Consider the following 19,600-nt stretch of genomic DNA (forward strand, 5'->3'; position numbering starts at 1 on the left):
CAAACGCATCTTTTCAAATAACAACCAAAAATACTCTATACTTTTGAGTTTTGTAATACTTTTAACATGGAACATGGTCTATAGTCAACTGCATTTTAACATATAGGAAAAGTTGAAGGTAAGGTATACATAACATATAATATTTCTGTTAAGTTTCATATTTCGAACTCCAGATCCAACAAAATCGGCATTAAATGACCTAGACTATCTTTTCAACTAATATAGATCTAGCTAATATTATCAATGCCTGTTAACATATGAAACTAAACAAAGACCAGAGGCTTATCTATATGAATAAATATTCGAGTAGAAAATTGTATACAACTAAAGTCTTAGTAATTGACATATCTTTGGGATTAGAATAACTTATCGTAGAATGCAAAGTGGGCAATTAAAATTTGAAAAACTAAGAGATAAAAACGGAAAGCATATGCATGTGTTGGTTGATCCAAAATCAATCACGAATATTAATGGTGCTGTGCAGGTCACGTTGCGTTGACCATATATTGCTCACACAAGTTTAGAACTTAAACCGATTATGCTTCCCTCTATGTGATTCAGTACTAACAATGGCGACTATAGCCAGTGTTTGGCGAAGGCTAGTTACTTGCCTATCCTCCCTTAAGTTCTATTTGATACTCTTGTGCCTTGTGGCCACTGTTTTTGTTCTTCTCCAAATCTTTTCATTTCAAACCACTCAGCACTCCCTTTCACTCCCACCTGGTCTCTTAACGTATCTCAAACACCAACCTGAACAAACATCTGGGAACAAGACAGCTTACTTGGTGGAAAAGCTACGTGAATCAGTGACATTCCTTCCACTCAAGGACATTCGCTTTTCAAACAAGCCACTCGAAGGTCACACCTGGTTCATGAGCTCTCTCTTAGATAACCAGACCAAAGGCGAGGCTCAGTATCAAGAGTTTCCTTCAGATTCTTCCAACGGAAGGCTTTTATGCTTGAAAGGTATCGATGAACATGATGGATCATGGAACTACTACGCGTTGGCTTGGCCTGAAGCTCTTCCGACCAATGCCATGCTTCAGGAGGGTTTGACTTTTGTTTCTTATAATCAATACGATTACGGTAACTTGTGGCATGGACTAAGCGCAGCATTCCCATTTGTTTCTTGGAGCTTAAGAAACCAATGTGAAAAGCCTCAAAAATGGGTTTTATACCACAAGGGAGAACTAAGGTACTGGATGGGGAATTGGTTGAGCGAAATACTCACAGCCACTTATGGTCAAGAGCCAGAGATTATACATTTTGTTGATGAGAACAAGCCGGTTTGCTTTGAGAAGGCAGTTGTAATGAGACACAATGAAGGTGGAATGTCAAGGGAGAAAAGACTAGAGGTTTTGGACCACCTTAGATGCAAAGTGAGAAACTACTGTAACATCGCTTCATCCGAGACATCAAAACCGCGAATCGGTATGACATTGCTACTGAGAACTGGAGCCAGATCATTCAAAAACGTGTCAGCCGTCATCAATGTCTTCAAAAGGGAGTGTGAGAGAGTAGATGGGTGTGTGTTAAGTGTTTCTTATTCGAATAATCTAACATTTTGCGAGCAAGTGGAGCTGATGAAGAGGACCGATGTGTTGGTATCACCACACGGTGCACAGCTGACTAACTTGTTTCTAATGGATAGAAATAGTAGTGTGATGGAGTTTTTCCCTAAAGGATGGCTTAAGCTAGCTGGAGTTGGTCAACTTGTGTACAAATGGGGAGCTAATTGGTCAGGGATGAGACATGAAGGAGCGTGGCATGACCCCTTTGGAGAAACATGTAAGTTTCCTGATACTGATAAGCGATGTATGTCGTTGGTTTATAAAAACGCTATGATTGGATACAATGAGACATATTTTGGTGAGTGGGCGAGACTTGTTTTGGGCAAGGTTAACATTAGAAAGAAGGAAGAGATTCCTGAACACAACCATGTTTCTCTTGATGTATGTTCTCAATGTTGATGAATAATAATGTAATATGATTAGGCATGGTCAATTCTACATCTTATCGATATGTTTTTGTTGTTACAACTAAAGTCCACGAGGAGGGTCTGATCTGAGATCTAAAGAGTCACAAACATTGTTAGGTTAACTTTTAATATATTTTTTTTGACAAGTTAGAGACCATATGATATATGTATTAATAATAACACTTTAAAATTTGATGATTAAGTCAAATGTTTCATCCGGTTGTGTTTATGAAAACATGCCATGTCTACAAGTAACATATTTTCAAACGCATAGCAACAAAATGGTAACAATATTACCCGTTTTCTATTCTTAATAATAATGAAACTATTAGCTAGGTAAATCTATAAAAGGAAAAAAGAGTCAAATGAAATAAAATTGTACTTTAAGTTTTATCCTCTTTGAGTTGCTCCTATATCGGAGGAGAGGGAAGATCTCCGACGGTAAGAGTGATGATGCATGCGAGGCTTTAGGAGGCTGCGGTGAACGGTGGTGGATGAGATCTCGCCACGGCGATCGATTCTCTCCGGTATTAGAGTCCCAAAAGTTGTTTATGGTGAAGATGGACGGAACGCTGGAGTTCCGGTGTGGCCGGAAGATCCGAGGGTTGGATCTCCGGTGAAGATGAGAAGCGGTGGTGATGCGATGATCACGCGACACGTGACCCTCGACGTCAAGGATGTCAACACGTGTCCACTCGACGAAAAGAATGACCTGCGAGGCGGCCGTATTTCGTTTCCGTGAGGTGTCTAGGGTTTCTCAAGGTGAGCCGTAGGAATTGGACCCAATTGGATAACGAGTTTAGCCCGGTTGGTTTTGTGGACGTCTCTTGTAATTTGTTCTGGGCTTGGTCCGTTTGCTTTAAATTAAAAACTATTGACGGAAAAAAAAAAGAGTTGCTCCTATATAAACCCACGTCCACTAGGAGAAGAAACAATCAAATAAAACACACACATCAATTAACATTTTAAGAGCTTTTTCTTTGTTGTTTCAAACACAATGGCCTCGTCTAAAATCTTCCTAGCCTCTTCTATTCTCATGGCTCTCATGTTCTCGGCCTCCATGATCACTTCAAGCTTTGCAAAGCAATTTACCAAGAAACAAATGTTAAGACGTCGATTTTTTAGACCTCATTTCCCCAAACCCGGTTTTCATCTTCCAAAACCCGGTTTCCCAACCAATCCAATGCCATTTCCTCAGTTCCCAAAACCCGGTTTTCCTCAGTTACCTGGTCTTGGTTTCCCAAAATTCCCTTAGTTTCCCAAACCAGTTTTCCCTTCTTTCCCTCCGGCAACACCCTCTGGAAACCTCAAGCCGGTTCCCTCTATCCCTGCAACTCCCACCATCAGCCCTTGAGTGTCTCATCCAGACTATTGTTATTACTCTATCGTATATGTGAAGATTAATCAACCTAAGCTAAATGAATATATGTATTGGTGGCTGTAGGAGTGATGAGTATTGACTCTTTTTCTAACTATATAATACATGAATGACAAATGTATTGCGTATTGACTGTAAGCATCTTATATAAATATGATTATATAAGAAACTCAAAAGAAGAAACATGAATTCACAAACCATAATAAAGGCAAAACAAACGTAAGCCCCCGAAGGGATCTCCCAAAGTTTAAACCTCAATGAGACGTAGGATTAGAAAATGATATTTTCAACACACAACTGCAACAAAGTAAACACGTAAGCTGATCACATTCCAAGAAATTGAGTCTCTCTGATGTTTCTCAAAATTATGAAAGACAATCCCATGAAAGATGGAGATGGTCATAAGTCATCACCAAACAGACCGGTTTTTCACAGCAATCCCACTGCCTTCTTTCTTGCCTCTGCTTTCTCCATAATCTACAGTCCATTTCTCAAATGTGCAGTTTACAAAATCATAGTATCCACCATGGAGAGACAGTGATCCTTTCCGCACTTTCTCTTCTATCCAAGGGTAACCAAGCAGCCTTTCTAATGAATGATTTATCGACGCCTGCACTCTTACACCTTATATATAAGTTCATTGATTATCATAAGATATATATATATATATATATATATTATAAGTTGCATTGATTTACTAAAAAAGACATCACCTTTTCACAATGTTGGCATTGGTGATCAAAATGGAGGTTCGAAGCAACAGCTTTTGTGCTTTCCTTTGCCTTTTTCCCCACTTTCACCCAGTTATGTATGAAACTTCTGTTTACAGGAAAGTGTAATAAGAAAATGATCAGAAACTAAGAAATGTTTATTTTTCTCTGGATAGAGGGATCAAAAGAGGTGATTATAAGAAACCTGGAATCTCCTTCGCCTTGCATGCTCATTAAAGCTTGAATTCCTCCACACCGGCTATGACCAATAATTAAGATGTTCTCCACCTACAATTTTTAATAGATCAATCCCACAACTCCTCAATGAGAAAAAGAATTGCAATGAATGTGTTCATTTGGTGTATATTGCCAATAGATTTGAGTTATTTTCCAGTGGTTCAAGATCTTTACAAGTGAATCAAAAAGTTTAAATCTTTAGAAAGCTAATTTCAAGAAAAGAACAGAACCATGAACAGTATAAACTGTGGACAAATGATATTTGTTCAGATTCTATAGAAAGTTTCTTAAAAACAAATGCTCTACTTATAACAAGTTGAAACACAGATTTATTTTCATACATATGTTTTATTAAAGGGGGTGTATCTATCTTGATATAACTGTAAGAGATAAGATGCTTACATTAAGAGTATTCACAGAGAACTCCAGAGCAGCTTTTGTTTCAGTAGGTCCAGACTGCAACAGACAAATGCAATTAGATCAAACGTGAACCAGCCCGGGAAAAAAAAATATAAACAATGGATATTTGCATTAGAATCTGTACCTCATATGAAGGTACTAAGTTTGCAATGTTACGAACAGTGAATGCATCACCCGGTTGAAATCCAAGGATGGCAGAAGGGCAGACCCTAGAGTCTGCACAAGCAATCACCAGAAACTGTTGCTTCAAGTGTTAGCAACCATTCCCTTCTCCATAACAATATAATCTCAAGCCAACCATCAACAAACAAACAAACAATAATAAAACTTTTACAGCTACCTTTGGAGCTTGAGCATCTGCCAATTTTTTGAAATGTTCCAAGTTATCCCTGCCCAAACCAAATCCTCCATAAACCATATAATATTAAGAAGCAAAAGACTGAAGAAACAAGGTACTCTCTGACACCTACATGTACTTATGCTTCTTAAAGGCGAGGAACCGCTGTTTCATGTCGTCAGACACGTCAGCGTTATCTTCCCTATCAATTGTAACTTCCTGAGTCAGTCCAGGTGTCTTCCCTGATGCCATCATTTGCAAGTTGGCAGCTTTTTTCCTGTAAACACCACAAAAAGAACCAAACACTACTGTGAGGACTTGAATGTAACAGTACACATCTCCACAGAGGTTTTTGCTATTTGGAACCATCACAAAAACAAATCTTCTTCCAGTAACAACCTAAGAAACTAAAAACATAAGATGTAATAACTAAATGCATCACAAAAACAAAATCTTGTTAGATTCATATTATTACTAAACTGAAAACTCAGAGATATACCTGAAAGAAACGGGAATTCTCAAGTGGGTCTTCTCAAAGTCGTTAGAACCTGAGATCTGAATCAAAATGCGACAAACCCACGATCAAATTCCGACGAATAAAGAGAAAAGGGAGAGACTTGACATGACACGTACCGTTCTTTGGGTTTGGAGATTGAGGAGAGAGGTGGAAGAAGAAGGATCAAGGGAGAGAGAGAGGTGAGTGGGAGAGGAAGATGCCATGAAAGGAAAGCTGGGTATTTCGAATATGCGACAACAAGGGACAAAGAGCATTCATCTGAGAGATCGAAGAGGCAAGAAGAGATTTAAATTAAAAAAAATTGAATTTTTATTTGTTTCTGTAAAAGAAGTGGATGTGAATGCATTTCTCCAACAAAGACGGAGAAACCAAAGTGTTTGTGCCGTGTCAGCTTTGGACCCCACTCTCAAATTCCTTTTGTAGTTGTCAAAAGGATTTTAGATCAAGGACTAATAACATGATTAATTTTAGGGAAATTTACTATCTTCAAAGATTTTAAATTTGAATTCAGTAAATGTTAATGCAGATAAGTATCTTTCTATAAGTCCATTTTTTTGAACCAGTTTCCTCTTTTTTTTTCTGATCAAAGAACCAGTTTCCATGTGATAGTGATCTGATGGTTGTACAAGACCACCAGTTTTTTTTTTTGTGTTTCCGGTTTGATTTTTTTTTGGTATATAATGAATATTATCTTTTAACTTAAAATTTTTAAAGGCTGACTTTAGTGTATGGTGGAGATTATGAGTTTAAGATCCCAGAATTTCCACTACTTTTATTTAAAACCTCTTGGCTTAACATTTCCCTGTTAATAAGTTTTGTTGTGTGTCCTTTTTATATGTAAAACAGCGTGAAGTTAATATAAGGAGGAACAAAACATTGTAAGCAGATGCCCAAATAAATCCCAATTTCACATGAGGAGGGGCTGTTTTTAGTTTTTACTAAAAAAAAAATTTAAGTTCAGGGTATTATATGTTTTGAGTAACGGGTGAACGTTTTTATGTTTAGGATAAGTTCAATTTTAGAAGAAAAATATGTATTTTTGTCACCTAACTCCATACATCAACTTAAGTGGATTTAGTTTGGTGAACGCCCTGAAGAGTTGATCAATTCATATTTAACTGGTTTACATGGGAAAACAGCAGTCTCGTGTTAGGACATAGCTGCTGGGTACAAATGTTTATGAAGAGTTTTCGATAAAAGTTCCAGATCAGTTGTTCAAGAACGCTAAAAAGAGTAGCATTCAAAATGAAACCTTGGTATATATATATATTAATACTTATCAACTTACAACCTATTGTATCTAAAGCAAAGTATAAGCTGTAAGAACTCTTTTAACTTGACAAGAGTAGCAGCTTTGATAAACAATATGCAGTAGGATCATCCTCTTTATATCACCTTAAATACATATAATCTACCTTATCTTTCGAGTCTTATTTTGATTTTCTTTCAAGAAAGTATATAGTACATTTGTATATGTCTTCAAGAAACTTGTATAGAGCTTGTCTTACTCACCATTGTAAGAGATAGACCTCTTCAAGAAACTTGACCTCCCAGAAGATCCAACATTGCCTCTCTTCACCTTCTCTTTTCCTCTACCAGCAGCAACAACTTCACTCACCCTTAAACCCGATAACGAGCTCAAAGACACTGACCTTCTCACTCGCTGCAGCGACTTCTCTTCTTCTTCATCACTAACAACAACACTAAAAAACTCGTCAGCTTCTTCCTCACCACCTCTCTCGGCTTCTTCATCGAGTTCTCCACTTTCCTCCTCTGGAATCCTCACAAGGATCTCCTCAACACCTTCACTATCATCACCACTTACCGCAACAACAGGAGCACGACAAACCGGGCAGTTCGTGTGTGATCTAAGCCAAGTATCAATACAAGGAACATGAAAAGCATGTCTACACTTTGGTAACAACCTAAGCGTCTCTTCTTCTTCGAACTCGCTTAAACAAACCGAACAATCTGTTCCTTCCACAACACCATCTTGTTTGCTATACTTACAAACTTTGATCGAGCTTATAACCGTTGGATTCAAACCGATGGTTCTTATATGCCAAACCGGATGATCAACAATAACCGGTGACGGTCCATCAAACTCCCAGTTCCTAGCTTCCTCCATGCTCCATCTTCTTGATAACGCTATTGATCTTCTCCTGTTGTACCACTTGAAACAGAGAACGAGTAGAGTAAGGAGAAAGAGAGTTGTGATGATAGAAGTAGTTGAGATGATCAAGATCCTTTTCACGTTTTCGTCTATGTAGTGGTGAATCACTGGAGGTGGAGAAAGATCTGTAACATCGACGTTCGGGCAGATTGAAGGACACTCTTTATAACAAATGGGTCCACAAACATCTGAAGCTGCGTGCTCTTCTTTGCAACCCTTGGATCCACAGTACGGGGTGTTGGTCATATCCTTCGACAGAAACCTGTGAAGGATGCTCATGATTCTTGCTCCAAGATCATCAATAGGGAGGAAGGTGGGGAAGAGAAGAGGCGATGAGAGTCTTCGTCTTTGTTCTCTCTTTTGCTATCTTTCTTTAAAATCAAGTTTGGTCAATAAAAGTAGGTTGGCTGTATATATCATCTTAATTTCACGAGATAACTAATTTCCTTTTTCCCCACTAGAATTTCTTTCCTTTTTATGAAGTAATTTTTAAAAGTACACGTTTTTGGAATAGAGAAAAACCGAGTAACAAAAAATAATGGTCAAATCTCCCAAAAAATCTAAAAAAGTTTTTTTTTTACTAAAGAGTACATTTAGAAAAAAGAATTATCAGAAAAAGTTCCATAAATGATAATTATACCCTTACTTCATAAATATAAATATAAACAAATATTATATATATATATATATATATCTATTTTGATTTTAAAAAACTTTATCAACTTTTAAACTTTTTCAAAATTTTCAAAAAAAAAAAATTAGAAACCTTTTTTAAATCCAAAAATAAAAATGAACTTTTAGAAAATCAGTGTTTAAAATTTTCTGTGCTAGTTATATATATATATATATATATATATATATATATATTTTTAAATTAAACCCACAACTCTAAATCCCATCCACAAATCTAAACCACAACTTTAGATTAGTTAACCCTATAACCATAATTTTTTTTACATTTTTAACAAAATTTAATTTAATCATTTTAACTTTAATGTGTTATTTTTGTATAATAACTTTTTTAGAACCAATCATAAAATATTATTCAAAAATAATCGAAAAGGAAATCATTTCAAAATAAAGGTCTAATCATGAAATATGGTAAAGAAAAAAACATAAAAAACGAGCATATGCATCCTCACGAAGTCGGTATAATATTAAATTGTATTGATTATGATTTGGCTGTGTTAGGGATAGTTGTTGACTTAGCGTGGTGTGTAGTTTTGGTATAGCGAGGCTTGTCTTTTTATAAAGAACTTGGCAAAATGTTTTTGACTAAAGTGATTGGTGAACAATACTATCTGTGGACATCATTCAAGTGGCATATTCCTCACCTTGTCCCAGTCCCACTGCACAACAAACCGCGTCCACTGATTGATATACTTTTTACGTTTTAATGCATTTTTCATTAGTTACTAAAGATAAAAAAAATTTAAAAAGGGCATTCAAATTAAAGACATAAAAACATACAAAGTATGGCTTTGAAACCATAAAGTTTTAGAGAACAAGATTGATGCAGAGAAGAGCTTAATTATTTAATATTTATTTATTATTTGGATAATTATCATTAATATGTTAAGATTTTTATGTTTTCATATATATAACTGTCTATGCTTAAGTTTGTAATTAGGTTTTGATTGATGATTAATAAAAAAGAGTTTTTCTAAAGAGGTTTCTATAAACCATTGAAAAGAGTATTCTCAAACCCTAAAGAACTTTTGATTAAGCACTGTGAAGAGTATTCACAAACTCAAATTTCAGAGTATTCTTAGAATCAACGGATCTAGTTCTATCCCTAAAAGCTTCGCTACATCAAAGATGAGACAATCCTCATATTCAGCTAAGCATGAACTTAGAAAAGAGAAACTTATAGAACATAAGCTTAGTGAAATAAGAAAATGATAAAAGAAACACTAGGGAGTATGGTACCCTTGGCCTCGCCGACCTCGTTTACCCTCGTATCGTGTTCTAATCCATATGTTGATACTTTTGAAGTGGTTTTATTGACCTTCCACCTCTTGACGTGTTGAGATTTGCCATAGCATCACTCATTAACCCATCTTCATCATCCTGCACATTCGGTTGCTCAGTATGATTGTGAGAGAGGTTGTCATGTGTGGGTGTAAAGGCCAATGAATTGTCTCCTACTTCCAGATTGGTTTTGGAGACAATAATAGGTGATGGAATTTCTTCCATAATAGTAGGTTCAGCTGGAGCAGAAATACCTGCTAATGGTGGTGAAGTGAACTGAGAGTTGGAGCTAATGGCTATTGTTACCTTAGAGTGGATGGGCAAGTTTGATGACATGGAAAGATCTTTCAGCTCAACACCCTTTTGTGATTGCAATTGTTCAATCTCTATCTCATTAATGTGTTCTACAATCTGATCAGTAGAAGCTAGCACTAAACTCGTTTCTGAGTTAGAACAAAGAATCGACAGCATCAGTTTCTTTCTCAGAATCCTCATCAGGTACAGGAACTTTGGCTAGATCGGTGTTATTGATCGGTGGTTGCAGGAGCGCTGGAGAGCTCTCTGTCACAGAAAATGGGATGGAGAGGCTGCTAGTTATTGGAGAGGAGGAGTCCAGCAAGGAGAAGTTAGAGCTCGCCTTAGCTTTCATTTCATCATCGGGAGGCTTGAGATCCATGTCAAAACAGAGCACAAGAGAGAGATGTTTGGTTTGATGAGTTCGTATAGAGGAGACGAGACTGGATCTGGAGCTCGTGATGGGAGACGTGCCGGAGATCGTATGAGAAAGTCGATTGAGCACTTTGGTTTGGTTTACGCAGGCTGTCCCAAGATTTTCTTTCATCACTTGGCTAGCGATAAAGAATCGTCTGTCCACTGCAGATCGTATGAGGGTTTGGGGTTTCCAACAGGAGTGTTTGCTGTGTGGGGAGAAGAATGAAACTAGGGACCATCTCTTTTTCGCTTGTCTTTACAGTTACATGGTTTGGATAAAAGTGACAGGAAGACTTCTTGGCAGCCGTATAACACTAGATTGGCAGGACACTGTTGTGAGGATTCAGTATGATCGTGGCTCTAAACTAGATAAAGTTCTGGTACAAATGGGTTTTCAAATGACGGTTTACTATATCTGGAGGGAGAGAAATACAAGAAGGCATGGGAAACCTTGGATACCTATGGAGAAGCTGGCTTATCAGATTGATATGTCTATGAGGAACATAATCTCATCTCTGAAATATTCGTATGGGAGCAAGCTGGAGGGACTGATGAGGCGATGGTTTGAAGTAACAATCTGAGATAGGTTTCACTTAGTTGCATAGAATTTTTACATTACCTCAATATTGTTTAGAAGTTAGCTAGTTTTTCACATTTTGTAAATGCATATTCTTTGTTGATTATCAATAAATTTGAAATTTCATAAAAAAAAAAGTGATTATGTGTATTGATAGTGATGTTTTATTTTGGAAATATGTAAAATTAAATGTTTTTTAATATGTACGTCAAACTCTCTAAAACTACAATTAAAATGAAACGAAAAGAGAAGTTAACTAAAACTTTTTACAAATTTAATGTATAATTTATTATTGACTATTTTCTTTGTTTCTGACTAAATGTTAATGATTATTTTAAAATTTGTGTGTTTTAAGCAAAACAACTTATAATTTGATACTGAGAGAATAATTTTTATAAAAAAATTAGAGAGTATAAAATTGTTTCCCCTGATGGAAGAGCAATTGTGAGGCCCAAGGATCTGTCCATCAGTTGTACATTCATGTAACATGTGATGCGAAAGTTAAGATTCAAATCGAGATAGAACTTTTTTTTTATTGAGCTTAACGCTCCGGTTTGCTTTCTGTCAAGTGTCCCGATATTAAAACCCAACTTATGTATGCATGTATAGTAAATAGTAGGACGAACTCTAAACCATACTCCCTCCGTTTTTTAATATAAGACGTTTTAAAGCTATGCACATAGATTAAGAAAATCATTAATTTCTTATATTTTCGGAACAAAAACATCACTAATTATTTAGTTAACCACAATTCAACCAATAGAAAAATTGAAGATATATTATCATTAGTCAGACAATATTAATTATTAATAAATGTTACATAGAAAACCGAAAACGACATATAATTTGGAACAAAATTTTTTCTCTAAAACGACTTATATTAAAAAAACGGAGAGAGTATTATTAGTTTTTTGGAGAGTTCTATTTTCGACCGGACTTGAACTTGTAACTTCACAGATTTCTACTAAATAATCTAAAATTTTAACCAATAGTCCAATTCACCGGCAAATTACTTTCAAAACTGATAAAATTTGTTTGAAACTTATGAATGGTTCCAAGTTGAAGCTGTGGTGGGCCTAAAAGTCATATAGAGAAGTACACTGGAATAGGAACATGAATACAAGAATACAATCTATACTAATAAAAGGGACCTTTTGAGGCTCCATAAAGCGTCCACATCAGCAAAAAAAACTTCTCCCTGAAGATGACACGTGGCATAAAATATAGTTTTACATTTTAATATTACTAATTTTCGAAAATTATAAATAATATGTAAACATACAACATAAAAAATGGAAAAACCACATTAAACATATGTAAGATTACCATTTTTCACTTAAAAAAAAAGATGGCTTATCTCCATAATGTAACATTACCGTTTTATAAAACAAAAACAAAAAACATTATATATAATTTCGAAAATAATAAATATATGTAAACATACAACATAAAAAATGGAAATACTACATTAAACATATGTAAGATTACCATTTTACATTTTGATTTTAAGAAAAATAATATGTAAACATACAACATAAAAAATAGAAAAACTACATTAAACATACGTAAGATTACCATTTTTCACTAAAAAAAAGACGGATTATCTCCATAATGTAACATTACTATTTTGTAAAAAAAAACATTATCTATAATTTCGAAAATAATAAATAATATGTAAACATACAACATAAAAAATGGAAATACTACATTAAACATATGTAAGATTATCATTTTCCATTTAAAAATAACAATAATATGTAAACATACAACATAAAAAATGGAAAAACTACATTAAACATATGTAAGATTGTCGTTTTTCACTAAAAAAGGGCTTATTTCTATATTGTAACATTACCATTTTATAAAAAAAGAAAAAAACATAAATATAACTATCTGACTATTTGTCCAAGTTCTTCTATTAAACATTGCCGTTTTACATTAAAAATGGAAAAATACATTAAGATTTAAACATCTATCTTAAAATATAAAATATAGATATTAACTAAATATAGATATTCACTATAATATAGTTTGTCTTCACAATACTTCCACAAATACATTTAGTTAATATAAAATATAGATATTAACTAAAGTATAAGAAAGAGAAATACTCAATATATAGAAAAATAAATAATAAGTAAATATTATATATATATATAAAAATATACGAATTATATATACAATAATAAGTAAATACACAATTTTTAAAAAATAGAAAGAGTACATTAAATATTAAACATCTATCTTAAAATGTAAAATATAGATATTAAGTAAATAGAAAGTATAAGAAAAAGAAATACACAACTTAGAAACAATGGAAAAAGTATATTAAGATTTAAACATCTATCTTAAAATTTAAAATATAGATATTACGCAAATAGAAAATATAAGAAAAGGAAATACACAATTTAAAAAAATAGAAAAAGTACATTAGTATTTAAACATCTATCTTAAAATGTAAATCTATCTTAAAATATAAAACTATTAGTAAATAGAAAGTATAAGAAATAGAAATACACAATATAAAGAAAAATAAATAATAAGTAAATATATAATATAGGTAAATACCCAATAAAAAATGGAAAATTACATTAAGATTTGAAAATATATCTTAAAATTTAAAATATAGATATTATGTAAATAGAAAGTATAACAAATTGAAATATACAATTTAAAAAAAAATGGAAAACGTACATTAAGATTTAAACATCTATCTTAAAATGTAAAATAGAGATATTAAATAAATAAAAAGTACAAGAAATGGAAATACATATACAGGAAAATAAATAATAAGTAAATAATTTAAATATATAATATATGAATTATATATATAATAATAAGTAAATACACAATTTTTTTTTTAAATGGAAAAAGTTCATTAAGCATGAAACATCTATCTTAAAATGTAAAATATATAATATAAGTAAATACACAATTTAAAAAAATGGAAAAAGTACATTAAGATTTAAATATCTATTTTAAAATAAAAAATATAGATATTACGTAAATAAAAAAATAAGAAATGGAAATAAACATTTAAAGAAATGGAAAAAGTACATTAAGATTTAAACATCTATCTTAAAATGTACATATATCTTAAAATGGTAGTAAATTATATAAAAATAGAAATACCACATTAAACAAAAAAAATGTATAGTTTTACATCAAGAAAGTCCCTATAAAACTCATTATTCCATCAACATCAACCTCACACTATTAAGGAAAATTTCAAAGCATTCGAGCAAAAAAATGGTTCCACCATCAACTCTTGCCGTCCCAAAAACCTTTAATGACCTTGAAGGAGATTTTTTATAACAACGAACTTTTTGTTAGGTAGATTCATTGTTGGGAAACCCACAACTTCTAAAAGCCAAACTTATTCATGGGAATTGAATTGCTTTTCATAGATTCAAAGGTATTCTTACAAATTTAAATTAATCTAATCCATAATTTTATTGTTAATATTCATACTAACTCTTTCATGATCAAACCATTACAGTTAATAACCATTCAAGCGTTTATCCCGAAACACTTCCTTCCCCGCCGAATCAGGTATTAGTTCATATTGGTTTAGTATTGTTTTTGGTTTACTAACCGGTTTAGGATGGTCCTATTGTAAATATAATTTAAGTTGGTTTAGTATATATTATGCTTAAAATAATTTAAATTAAATAATAGTAATATTATGCTTAAAATATAATTTTGGAGAGTTTTCAAATATAGTTTACAGAACATTATAGGTGATGAATTTAATTTATTAAATTCATTTATTACTTAAAAATAAGTTTTTTTTTAAAACATACTGAGTTATAAATATAAATGATGGATTGGTGAGTATAACATGAAGACAAAAATATAAATATTTGATTTTCAAGATAAGAAATTCAGCTTTTATTCAGTTACTTAATACATAATATCTTAAATTTTTTTTTTTAAATATACATAATTTATATATATTGATTAATCTTCCAAACTTAAACTATTATATTATATATGAATAATATTTTTAAATAAAAATAATTTCTGATTTAAAAAAGCAACAAATGGTTATTTTCAAATAATGGATGTAATTTACATTATACTATCATTTAACAAGTATTAGATACGTTTTGATATATCATTATTTTCTATTTCCAGAAAACAATAAATTGTTAAACATCAAAGTCATCTAGGTTAAGTATACGAACAACACAAATTCAAACATCACAAAAAATATTTACATAAACATTATAATACAATAATTTAATCAAAAAATACAAATAAAAAAAACAATATTCAAAAGAATAGTTATATACTTAATATTTGAAAATCAAAAATATTTTTACTACAATTGTACTTACCTGGCCAAGGAGATCGACCATCTTTTTACGGATCGATCGATTGTTGAGCATGTGGTCGATCCGAAAATACTCTGCAGTTTAATTAAATATCTAAAATATTTATTCCAACACTCAACAGATAGTTTTGCTAAATATGATAACTTGATAGCCAACAAAATTAAAAAAAAAATATTTAAATAGTAAAAAATATGTTAATTTAACGTGTTAAAATTAAAAAATAAATTTTAATTATGACATGCATCTTAACATTTATATAAATATATATCATAACCTAAATATAAATAATGTAACAATTTAAACTAGAAAAAAAAATAAAAAACCCGGGCGTAGCCCGGGTTAATCCCTAGTCAACACAATAATGGAGTAAGGTTCTCTCCAGCAGTTGACACATAAGCTTTTAAAATTATTGTGGGATTGCCATGTCAATTAATGAAAAAAGTTGTACTACCAATCAAAACATTTCATTATTTACACATCATCTAAATTTACACGTTAACTTGCTAGCTATTCTCAAAAAATTTATTTCTTAATTCGATTACAAATCTTACGTCTCGGTCAGGTTCCTTCATCTTCAAAAAAAATTGTTCCATATTTATGTAACACGGTGGCTCAAGACAAGTGGTAGTGATAAGAGATCCATTAAAAATGTGAAGGAAAATGCTTGGGGCGCAAGTCTCTTGCTAGGATCTCGACGTTGGTGGCTTCGTACGGCTTGGATGGTAACTGTGTAAATCTCTGGTGGGTTGTGAAGATTCGAGCATCGAGTGATGTTGAAGAGAGGCAGCTCCGACATCGCTCGTCTATCCTCCATGTCTCGGTTCTGTTACACAACACCAACAAGAGCAAAGATGATTCTATGGACAGCAGATACGATGGATCCTGTGGTGATCAGTTCGTCAAGAGGCAGTGGTGATGACGATCTAAGACGAATGCAAAGTCTTTTCCAATAACGGATAGGAAGATATAGAGGAAGAACCAAGAACAATACGAGAACTGGAGGAGGAGAGAAGAGAAGATAAGACAAGGAAGGTGGTGAGAAACAAGGAATATGACGGCTTGGCTTAATTTAGGTACAAGGAGATATATATACTTATATATGTTACACACGGGTTAGGTTAAAGTGAACACGAAAAATTGAGTTTTGGTTAATAAAAAAAATAATTAGACAAACCAAAGCGATTAGATTATCTCAAATCGGTTATGAGTGATAATTGTAATAATACCAGAAGACGAGAACCTGTTTTTCTAATTGGAAGGAACCTGTTTATATATATGATTTGTTTTTGGATACAAAAAGAAAAATTAATTTGGGAAACAGATATTGATAGATTTCATCATTGTGCATCCTAAATATGCTTGATAGTGTTGTTAGATGAACTTTTCTCTTCTCTTGTACATCCGAATATCAAGTTTGGTGGAAAATAACAATGACACCAGTGAGTTGTTAGATTTTATCATTTCAACAAGTGTGGGAATAATGATCACAATGTTGAGAAAAAGCTGGAAAGTTTTTGATACCAGAATTTGTTAACTGAGATCCATCCAATTAGATTTCACTCAGAGATTTGTTAACTGAGATCACAATTATTTTGCACTTTCACCGAGAAACTGTTTTTTTTTTTTGTTTCTTTGGGGTATCATAGACTAAGTTTGAGAAAATGTCTATTGAGAACCTGTATCTTTTTTTTTTTTTGTCACGATGAGAAGCTGTGTCTAGGAGAAGGAAAATATGTGCTATTCTCTAGAATCTACAAAGAAAAGACGCAGTGACACATCAAGGAGTTCTCTATTCTCCAATGGGTAATTACATTTTGAGCTCACTTTCTCTTTACCGTGTAACATGTGAAATGAATCTTGGCCTTTCAAGCACTGTGACATTTTTGTATAACAAAGAAATATATATATTCTCATACATGTTCATTGCTTGATGCACGAATATGTCTTCTCTGTTGCAGAACATTCTGAGCCAGCTAAGGCAACTACAATATGAACGATTATTTGGTCACATGAACAATTGCATAGAACCAAGAGGTGTGCGATTATCCAAGTAGAAAGACAACTCTGTATATTTATTTATGGTTTTTGGAGTCATATATCCTTGGTGTCCCGTAACCAACAAAAACATCACTTATTTGAAATTCGTTGCCAGACCTGTCCTAAAGGACGAATGACAGAGCGGATAATTAACTACAGAAAATCGTAAGAAGAAAACATTAATTAGTAATTAAGTTTGATAAGCCAAACCATGTGGAGAAGAATGATCTTTCCGAATCGTGAGATGATATAACTCGGGGGAAAAAAGGATATAGCTAAGCTCTCATTGTTTGGGCGATTTTCAAATAAAGGCCATTATGTGGTTATTGAGACCGATCACCGATGAGTGAAGTTGACGTACTCATTTGAAAATATATTAGTAGATTAATAGAAGGTTCATAAAAGTTACAACGGTCAAGAACCTAAGACAAAGCCGAAATATTCAAATGACTAAAAATATCACCAAATATATTACTAAAATACAGTATGGCTCATCATAATCTTCTTAAATTTATATAGAAAAACAGTCAAGTTTAAGAACCTAAAATATAAAAAGAAAATATAAACATTAGCTTGGAAAGAGTGGACATGTTTCTAAAACCCGTTCTTATGTGCTTACATAAGGTTTGATAAATTTTATCGACCTTTTATTTATTAAAGATAATTATAGTTTAATTATTATTATATTGTATATTGAAAAATGTGAAATTCAGTAATATATTGTATTAATATGACAAATATAGTACTAACAAAAGTTATACTTCTAACCACATTTGTAAAGTTGAGGACAAACCAATTTTTTTATAAATTTCCAATCAACTATCTCACGGTAAATAGGAAAAATAGTACGGATAATACATAAAATTTATTTTGTGTTATGATAGTCCGCGGCGTAGCGCGGGTTTTGACCTAGTAGGAGATTTAAAATCTCTAAAATCTAACGGTGGTGGGACCAAAGCAGCTAAGCCCCATAGCTTTCTCAAAGGACTTGGTCATGTGCTGTTTGGATCTGATAATATCAGCCGACGAAGAAGAAGTTGCGGGAGGAGGAGGAGAAGGAGAGGAGCGAGATGGGATAATGATGGTACGGACATGAGCCATGGCGTTTTTGTGGAGTAAACGGAGAGGGTAGTTCCAGCGAGCAACGCCTTGGTCCTTGAGCACTTCCACCACTGCGATCACAGTCGCCACCGTCCACGAAGCTTGCTTTCCGGCGTTCATCTTTTTATGTATCTCTTTTTAATAACAGTGTATATTATCTTTAGCTCTGAAAAATTAATGTGCTTGGAGAGTTTCGTGGAGCGTTGCGCTTATAAAGGTGAGAATCGAGAAAGTGGTACATAACGTAAACCAGTGGCTGCAGAAGCCGCAAGTATTATAAGTTACAAAAAGGAAGCCGCAAGTATTGTTATAATCGGGGAGCTCGTGGTTTTGTTACTACTTTATGTCCAACGAAAAATGTTACCTGTGGGCTTGGTTGTTTAGTTTACTATTTAACTCTCTTTTTTATCTGTCATAGAGTAATTAAGTAATTCATGATATGTACTATAATGTTCAATCATTTTCACCGCTTTCTTCCTCAAATCTTTCAGATCTTTATAAATCGGGTCAACAATTTATTTCCCACGAAAACTATTGTATAGCATCAAATGTTTCCCCGACTATTGCCTCATTCTATATATCCACAAATAAAAGTTTCCGACTTATTTTCCCATAAAATAAAAGTTGAATACTTATTTCTCCATAAAATCAAAGTACGAAACCTCTAAACCCAAAAATTGGATTACTATGGTTTAATGTATATAAATTAAACCGTAACTTAATAAATCTGAATGTAAACCAATAGAAGACCAAATTAAGACCCGAGTAACTCAATTAAACCATCAGTAGAAAAACCCAGACCCAATAAAAATCCTAATCGAAAGATAAAAAATCCTAACTCAGAGTCTGCAAAAATATTCACACTTTACTTCATACAATATTAGGCATGGGCGTTTGGGTCTTCCGGTCGGGTTCGGGCCGGTTCTTTTCGGGTCCGGATCTTTTGGGTACTAAATATTTAGACCCAATAGATACTTAAAAAATTTTGGTTCGGGTTCGGGTCGGTTCTTCTCGGGTCTATAGTTAAAATATCCATAAAATACATGTAATTTTTCGGATCCATATCGGGTCCGGGTCGGGTATTTAGGATGTGAAAAGGATATGACATACCCAATT

At 33.2% G+C, this 19,600-nt stretch overlaps 4 protein-coding genes across 4 annotated transcripts; 1 reads left to right on the forward strand and 3 right to left on the reverse strand.

Moving 5' to 3' along the window:
- The first annotated feature begins 113 nt into the window (after positions 1-113).
- On the forward strand, positions 114-2,373 carry LOC106361107. Its single transcript, XM_048738873.1, has one exon. It carries the CDS (start codon positions 570-572, stop codon positions 1,968-1,970), a length of 1,401 nt encoding a protein of 466 aa, XP_048594830.1. The 5' UTR covers positions 114-569; the 3' UTR covers positions 1,971-2,373.
- A 1,093-nt stretch (positions 2,374-3,466) lies between these two features.
- LOC106402362 (beta carbonic anhydrase 5, chloroplastic-like) lies at positions 3,467-5,961 on the reverse strand. The gene is made up of 9 exons (XM_013843075.3): positions 5,694-5,961; positions 5,560-5,615; positions 5,194-5,337; positions 5,064-5,112; positions 4,848-4,961; positions 4,706-4,759; positions 4,272-4,354; positions 4,070-4,175; positions 3,467-3,966 (listed from the first exon to the last, which is right to left on the reverse strand). The coding sequence occupies exons 1-9, from the start codon at positions 5,829-5,831 to the stop codon at positions 3,766-3,768; spliced, it is 945 nt and encodes a 314-aa protein (XP_013698529.2). The 5' UTR covers positions 5,832-5,961; the 3' UTR covers positions 3,467-3,765.
- Positions 5,962-6,811: 850 nt separating this feature from the next.
- LOC106402424 (RING-H2 finger protein ATL54) lies at positions 6,812-8,200 on the reverse strand. Its single transcript, XM_013843158.3, has one exon. It carries the CDS (start codon positions 8,027-8,029, stop codon positions 7,082-7,084), a length of 948 nt encoding a protein of 315 aa, XP_013698612.3. The 5' UTR covers positions 8,030-8,200; the 3' UTR covers positions 6,812-7,081.
- A 3,806-nt stretch (positions 8,201-12,006) lies between these two features.
- LOC106404748 lies at positions 12,007-19,033 on the reverse strand. Its single transcript, XM_013845432.3, has 2 exons — positions 18,297-19,033; positions 12,007-12,140 (listed from the first exon to the last, which is right to left on the reverse strand). Exon 1 carries the CDS (start codon positions 18,602-18,604, stop codon positions 18,314-18,316), a length of 291 nt encoding a protein of 96 aa, XP_013700886.2. The 5' UTR covers positions 18,605-19,033; the 3' UTR covers positions 12,007-12,140; positions 18,297-18,313.
- Positions 19,034-19,600: the final 567 nt, after the last annotated feature.

The sequence above is a fragment of the Brassica napus genome, chromosome A8 (genome assembly GCF_020379485.1).
Source record: "Brassica napus cultivar Da-Ae chromosome A8, Da-Ae, whole genome shotgun sequence".
NCBI lineage: Eukaryota > Viridiplantae > Streptophyta > Magnoliopsida > Brassicales > Brassicaceae > Brassica > Brassica napus.